Raw genomic sequence first — 7,876 nt, 5'->3', positions numbered from 1 at the left:
GAGACGATGAATCAGAACTCATTTAATAAAGATGGAGAGAAAAAAGATTGAAAATTTGTGTGAATGAAGTTTGTGGGTGATGAATGGAGGAAGAGGATGAAATATTTATAGGGGTGGGATAAAATAGCCGTTCGGCCAAAAAAAAAAAAAAAAAATTTTAAAAATCGCCGATTATCGCCGAGCGTCGCCCACAGTGGCCGGCGATCGCTCGGCGATAATCCGGCGATAAATCGCCACTCGGCGAAGCAACGGTAACATTATCGCCGAATTTATTTAGGAATGGCAAAATGTAATATTGCCCGTCGCATCAGTTTTGTTTTTGTAAACGAATATTTGCAAATAAATGACTAAACCAGCGTGAATTATAAAGCAATAATCCACTCAAAAGATTTGATTCAGATTATTTTATTTGGATTTAGTCATTTAGATAGCATGATTTCGTTAATCAAAATTTGGAGTAATTAATTACAATTGAGCATTGACCTTTAATTTAAAGAGAAATAAGTTCAATGCTAATGAATGAGGTTACCAAAGGAGTGATACTATGCTACACAATGAACTAATGTTGCAAGGGTTACGAATTATAGTTCCGTAGAGTATTTTATATCTTCAAGTGTCATGTTATTTTTTCTCGTTCAATACATAAGTATGTTGGTCTAGCTTTATAAGATTTAAATAAAATCGAATCACATGTGACTGACTTTCATCTATATTCTCAATCCAGTAACAAGTCCAATATTTTAATAACTTCGCTCCATAAATATAAATAGTAAAAAGCCAAATGTTCTATCTCTAACCATGACATGAATTCATATCAAACCCAAACAAAGAATGTGAAAAGTGATTTGTTAAAACCAGTACACGAAAAAAATCCCCTAATGTTACAGATGGCCTCGTCATCTCAAGACCGAGACCGACACCGAGCTCGAGCACCACATCAGCTGCTGCTGGACTCACACCATAAAAAATCCCAACCGGCCTTGAGTGAGAAATTTCAGCTCTCATAAAGAGATGTAAATATGGTGTTTTCCAGCATCTAGTAAAACTGTTCCTTCACTTGTATTGTGCATTTAGTCATTTACTGCACAAGAATATAAGATTTCACGGGATGACATAGTAACGAGTCGACAGAGTCGGGATTATGAACAGCATAAATGGAATGAACACTTGAGCTCTATGAATCAATTTAGATTTTCAAAGATAATGGAAGCCTATAATGCTTATATTACTATACGAAAAGGGATCCATGACAATGGGGTTGTCCAGATGCAAATCGTGATTTAGTTCTCTCTAACACATCAAAGCAATTCTAATCAAGGCTTCTTCAGCACGACATAGGAAAGTGTAGACAGAAAAAGGGGAGATGACTGTCTTACATGAGGATATGTTGGCATGTAGTAAACAGGCCGGTGTTGTCCTACTGTCATCTGCTGGCCATACTGCAAGAACACTAAATTAAAGTTTCCATAGTGCCACAGACTGTGGCCAGAATCCTTAGTAGAGCAAACTACAACGAACCTGAGGTCCATTTGGATGGTAATATTGTTGCGTCATTGGTGCAGCCGGTGGATTATACATAACTGGCTGTTGTGGAGCAAAAGAAGCCCCAGCCTGCATAATCATAATAAGCCCAAATATGGATCAGTAATGAGTTGAATATACCTAAGAAAGTGACAAGAATGCAATGCCCAAGAAGTGCCATTTCCTTCTTTGTAGACCAAAAAAATATTAAGGCTCTGATTAGTAGTTTTGTACCCAAAGATATTTCTTCCCAAATTCTGTTATCATTAAAACAAACATAAACATGCATGAGTCCAGGAATTTTATTCTAAACGTCACATTATCAGATAAGAGCATTTCCTCTTTATTCTCAGTCTCTTAAAACACTGAAAAGCCACCCTTACAGTATCACTGGACATGCAATTGAAGGGCTGATTAACTGAATGAACAGAACTAGCATCCATAAGTTCTTATGTCACACGTGTTTGACAAAAAAGGTAAGCTTGATTCATTGAAATATTAACGGCAATCTAATGATCTAAACAAAGAAAAAAAACAACTAGCAACAAAGATGTGTGTATTCACCCCAACACCAGATGAAAAGCCATGCAGAGGTGGATAGTAAAAGGAATTCTCTGCAACGGGAGAAGACGGCCTAGGCGTCTGAAATGGGACAAAGCTCTTAGCATTTGCATTCATTTTAAACTCCTGAAAGATATGAAGACGGGTAAGAGGGTTAGCAAAACACAAACTTGACATGCAAATGTGATGCACCATAGGACATGATCACACTAAATTATAAATGGCATGCATCAAATTTTCCAAACTGTAGTCACCTTGGCATGTGGATTAAGTGTTGACTTCTCTGAAGACAACGAAGCAACAGATGAACTAGGAGACAGTCCACGGACAATGGAAGCTGAAGTACCTCCTCCACGATCAGAAGAAGATGATGCGGAACTACTAGTCCGAGCAAGAGAGGATGCAATCCCTTGTGCTACAGGACATGAGGTGCCCGCTGGTAACTCATTGAAGAAGCTTCCCTTATCCGGACCTTTGGATGAAAAACATGACGGATCAAATTCGGTAGCATTTGCAGATAATCCCACCTTAGAACAGCGTTCTTTATTCAATGAGTTTGAATCTGAGAATGTATATGTACGTCAATCTTAATGAAGACAGATAAATAACATTGCACCAATTGACAAAGCAAAAGTAAAATAAGGGTAGAATTGTCTCAATCAATGAAAATGCCAGTTCAACAACCCTTATAAATATTACCAAAATTTGAAAAAACTCATCCAATAAGACTAATCAAAAGAAGGAAGAGCCAAAAAAGGCACCTAATAAGAAAGGAAAACTTGATTAAGATTTAAGAAGATTCTTGCTTATTATGAAAGGAAGATTTGCTATCTGGACCAAATATATGTATGTGGCTGGAACAATCCTAACAAATAAGAAAGATCGCTCACCCTCAGCTTTAGATGCTTGATTCCGTAAATGTACCTGCAAAATAGAAAGAACGTGATGGTTAGATCCATCAACAACAACACTTCAAAGAAATGTTGTCAAACTGCGGAGTTCAATAGACTCTCACTTCTTGCATTTCTTCGTCCTCCTGAGAGTATCTGTTTGCAGTATGCTTGGCATAACCCACCAACACTGGATGATGTGCATCCCTGCTAATAGCAGCAAGTGAAGATAGCCTTTCTCCCTAATCAGACAAAACAGGAGATATAACTGGAAACTTATATTTCAAATGCAGCATAGAGTAAATTGGGCCAACAGTGTGAGATATAACTGTAATGAAACTAAGCAAGTTGTATAAAAATGGGAAACTATAATAAAGATCAGCTGTCTACTTAAGGATAATAAACCCTTTTACTGTGACAACTACAGTAGGCGCACACAGTTAATAATTTTGAACTCAATTCTCAAATAAGCGGATTCTCATATGGCAGCTTCCAGCATATTGAAATTCCTTTAAGCGGGATGAATTAGCAAATGACACCCTCAGAGGTGGAAACATATGCATAGAAAGTTTAGTTTTACTCTCAACAGAAAAGACCTAACCGATAAATCAGAGAGCAAGAGGGAAGTAACAAATAGTAGACATATCAACTATATATGTGTTTTGTTCACCTAATTATATTGGATCCAATATATACTGCGAGCAAAATTTGTAGCAGTAGCACAAATCCTGATTTATACGGGCGTTTGGCTTGAATACTAAGAATAATTGACCACTTGGTCCCTGCCTCTACCAGAAGCATAATCCAGAAGGGATGGACATCAGATAATGTAAAAGGAGAAATCAAGCATAGCCTGAGTGTCTGTGGCAGAAAAAATTGTTTTTCATTACAAAACAAAGATAAAGAAGCAGAAAAGACAATTAAAGTTGCCTGTTGCCTCTAGATGAAATACCAGAGTGTGCTGGGATTTTGAAACTAAAAGGAACTTTGATTATATCCAAGGTAATTCATGGATTAAATGAACATATTGTTACTTTTTAGGAATAATTAATGAACTGGAAACCCTTCCCCTTCATCACTATCTAAAGTATTGATAATCAGAAGACTGAAGTGAGATTGTGGAAGTAACATAAGAAAGCTATCACTCCTCACGACAATTGAAAGAATACCAATAATAATGCCAGGTATAATGGAAATCAAAGAACAGTTACAGAAATTGAGAAGTACCGTTAGTAAGGATTTCAGTGACACTTGAGTCCCACTGCTTTTCCCCCTATTAATGTCTGTGTGAGTTCTGCCAGTATGCGAAACGGAGACATCTCCAAATGTTTCATCATTTTGCGAATCCAACACCGTCTCCACAATCTCTTCGTATGTGCTGCCATCAGGCCCCCGGTAGACTGATGAAAAGCGAGTTTCTTCATCTATCTCAATGTTTCCATCAATTTGAATACCTCTTTCCTACACAATGACATGACTGAGATAAACAAAAAGCAGAGTCGCACACACTAAAGGAAAGAAAAAAGAACAGTAAGTCAAGTTTCAGTCCAACCTCTGCAAGATGAAGATCAAGAGTTTGCTCGCCCTCAATCTCTCTAGCTATCTTTAAAGCTTCTCTTTCCAATTCTCTCGTCTGGGGACCTCTATCAAGTTTCGTTGTGTAAAGCTCCTCATCAAAGGTGCTCTTGACTCCAAATAAAGTTTTATTAACCTCAAACTGATCCCAGCCTCTGGTATGCAAATAAAGGTACCGTACTACTCAAAATAGCATCACAATACTAAATTAATTGGAGATTTGGAGGAACTTTGTCATGAATAAACAGTAAGTTTAAGAGAGTAAATGTGATATCTCAACCTGTTCCAAGGGCCATCAAATATATTCTCCAGTTCTGGACACCCAGGATCATCTTCATCCGGAACCCATCGCTCCAATTCTCTCCCCGCATCTACATGCTGTGATTGTGATATGCAGGAATCTGTCATAAGCTCATGATGCTTTTCGCGCTGGAGCTCATTCAAGAACCCATCCCTAATTACAGGTACGTCCTGTTCCGATTACAATTTACAATTAAGATTTACTTTAGGATGTTATATCCAATTACAAAAAACCCATGCTAGCAGAATGCTCTGCATCACAATCAAGATCACATAATACAAGTTACAGGTAACTTTATCAGTTTATCAACAAAATGTGAGGGTAGCAGTTCAAATTTGTCATCAGAAAACAAGATTTACGAGGACAGAAATTGTTGAACCTTTGCTATGACTTGCACAAGATCCGTAGCAGGTATGATCAAAGTCTTAGAAGGCGTCTTAGAAGAATCTGAGATATTTTTCTGCCCTTGAGAACCATTCCTAACTGAGTATGCCATTTTCAGAATAACACCTATACCAGCGAAAAAGAGTAAAGGGACATTTCATAACAGCAGGGTTCAAAATAGGTCTTACACCATACAAAGATGCTTTTATCAATAACCATATCCAGCTATATTTTCTCAACATACCATAATCCCCCTCGCTGATAGCATGAAAGATTCCGGAATATACAGATCCATCGTGCACCTGTACTTCCACTTGATGTCCGATGAGGCATGTTGTTAAATATATAAGTCTATCACAAGAATTGGATTCATGTGTTTCTGCTACACCCAAAGTTAATCGGAGTTAGATATATACACAAACTATGAGTGCACAATCATGAATTCTCAACTAAACCACCCCAGCTATCAGCCGAAACCTACTATTAAGAAAGCTTGTTGCAGTGTCTCCTTTGATTTTATGATGACCATATCCATTAGAAGAAGATCTGGGTGGTAGTAGAGTTTGCTGCATATTCATCTTCAGCAGATGCAAGCAAATAAATTAAACCCAGGTCCAGAAAACGTACTGCAAAGAACACAAACATTACATTTAAAATCTTTCAACACGCATAAGAAAAGGTTTAACAAAAGAGAATGAGAAATAACTAAACAGAATCGTAACAATAGTCCAAGGCTTTCAACAAGTAAAGTAACTTCTCTTGGTAATATGAAAGGAACAACGCGCCATCACCATTTAGGTGTATCCGTAGATCATATTCAGAGAGTTGCTAAGGATTCAGTGTAATACTTATCCAACTCACATAGTTTTCACAACACTAGATTACATTTCGTGCACAAATAAGAAAGGTAACGTAGTGAAAACCACAATGTATGAAACAATGCTGCCAAAATCTGATGCACTAATACATAATTTTTTAAATAATAATTAAAAAATGAATTCTAAAGATTCCACAAAGCCAGAAACGTGGTCATGGCATAATACAAGATTAGGGAAACAACAGAAAAGAAAGAAAAAAAAACAGGTAATACAGAAAAACTTGTGCTTGATAACAATCATCATCAAATAATAAACCAACACAAAGAATGAACTGCTTCCAGCGCACCTACAACACGGCTATTTAGTTTATAGCAAGCACCAAGCAATAAAATGTAACTAAAAACTGTTGCAGAAACAAATTGATTATTAGTATATTCGCCGCTAATTTCCTTTGTTCATGTTCAGCTATAGCATTTTCCGAATAAAATCCAAACGAATATCACTGGAATGGATACAATTAACTAAATTAGGAGCTAAATCACCCAAGAAAATCCCTCCTTGAACCTTGATGCAGAGAGGGATGACGGAGTATACTCACGCGAAACAGAATGGGAAGATGCAGAGAGAGAAAGGGAGGCAATCACGGAAGAGGGTTTGATCGAACAACTAAGCGACGTCGTTCAGATACGTCGGAGGTGAAAAAACCGGAGCCGAATCAGGAAATGGGGCTAATTGTGATATGCTTTCGGCAAAATGGAAGTGGGCGAGTGCACATATACGGTACCCGGCGACCCGACTCGACCCGAATTGGATCTGCCATTGCATTTCGCGGAAGAATCGGGTTGGAAATTAGGGGAATTTTGGTTTACTGTTTTAACCCCATTTGATTTTGTTTTCTGAAACCCTAACTTTTTGTGATAGTACTCCTATTTAAAATACAATCATTTTTTATTTTTGTTAGAAAAGAATTGAAATCGACTAAAATCAAACGAAATGCAAAGCTTATTATGATCCTGCATGTAGCAATTTTGGCCAATGACATACAATATTGCGAAAATTTTACTATTATTGTTAAGGGTACATTGTTAAAAAACAACATAAAATTTAATTAAATTATGGCCAGTTATACAATTTTAAAATTTTGTAACTACTGCATGATTGATTATGTAGTGATTGAGTGAATGAATTGATACATACGCAACGCCATTAAAATAATTAGATTAGAAGAGTAGCATAAACCACAAGTTTATTGATCCCGTGGAGGAATATGTAAGATGTAGATACCTATCATTAATTCATTTCACGTATAAAACTTTGTTTAAATGTAAATCAGACTTTTATAAATTCGAATACAATTTCGTTTAAATATATTAGAAAATGCAAGCGAGACTTTTTTTCCATATGAGATGAGATTTAAAGAGTGTTTATTGATAAATTATACTTGGATGATAATTTGTTCAAATGTAAAAAAAAAAGATTTTTCAAAAATTTAAATAATATATTTTCTCATCATTAGTCGTTTGGACATACATAGGTAAAAGTGTTACAACAACCACAATTATGGGAAACCACATTTTGGCGCCACAAGTCTCAGCTTAAAACATCAGCAAGAAAAAAATAAAGGTACTGGGTTTATATATATTGATAGATTTGGCATTAGGTAATCCTATGTTCCTTGCTACTATGAATTAGTCGTTTGGACATACATAGGTAAAAGTGTTACAACAACCACGACTATGGGAAACCATATTTTGGTGCCACAAGTCTCAGCTCAAAACATCGGCAAAAAGAAGAAAGGTATTGTATTTAAATATACATTGATAGAT

General features: G+C 36.5%; 1 protein-coding gene across 3 annotated transcripts; it reads right to left on the bottom strand.

The window, feature by feature from the left end:
* Window positions 1–676: 676 nt before the first annotated feature.
* Window positions 677–6,941, bottom strand: LOC125207590 (polyadenylate-binding protein-interacting protein 3-like). Of its 3 annotated transcripts, none has more exons than XM_048106991.1 (14): window positions 6,649–6,941; window positions 5,714–5,858; window positions 5,477–5,614; window positions 5,228–5,358; window positions 4,828–5,018; window positions 4,525–4,702; window positions 4,200–4,433; window positions 3,098–3,214; window positions 2,973–3,006; window positions 2,337–2,644; window positions 2,086–2,208; window positions 1,519–1,611; window positions 1,377–1,439; window positions 677–1,081 (listed from the first exon to the last, which is right to left on the bottom strand). In XM_048106991.1, exons 2-14 carry the CDS (start codon window positions 5,808–5,810, stop codon window positions 1,079–1,081), a joined length of 1,710 nt encoding a protein of 569 aa, XP_047962948.1. In that variant the 5' UTR covers window positions 5,811–5,858; window positions 6,649–6,941; the 3' UTR covers window positions 677–1,078. The 3 variants fall into 3 exon arrangements, with proteins under 3 accessions (XP_047962948.1, XP_047962950.1, XP_047962949.1); XM_048106993.1 differs by having other exon boundaries at window positions 2,337–2,554; XM_048106992.1 differs by having other exon boundaries at window positions 5,477–5,611.
* Between the last annotated feature and the right edge of the window lie 935 nt (window positions 6,942–7,876).

The sequence above is a fragment of the Salvia hispanica genome, chromosome 2, assembly GCF_023119035.1.
Source record: "Salvia hispanica cultivar TCC Black 2014 chromosome 2, UniMelb_Shisp_WGS_1.0, whole genome shotgun sequence".
NCBI lineage: Eukaryota > Viridiplantae > Streptophyta > Magnoliopsida > Lamiales > Lamiaceae > Salvia > Salvia hispanica.
This window is presented reverse-complemented; position numbering and strand designations above follow the sequence as displayed.

Coding starts and splice junctions, on each gene's coding strand:
- LOC125207590 (XM_048106991.1), bottom strand. CDS start 5,810: ATGAATATGCAGCAAACTCTACTACCACCCAGATCTTCTTCTAATGGA. Junction 5,359..5,476: donor TATCAGCGAGGGGGATTATG/GTATGTTGAGAA, acceptor TCGCTGGTATAG/GTGTTATTCTGAAAATGGCA. Junction 2,209..2,336: donor CACTTAATCCACATGCCAAG/GTGACTACAGTT, acceptor CATATCTTTCAG/GAGTTTAAAATGAATGCAAA.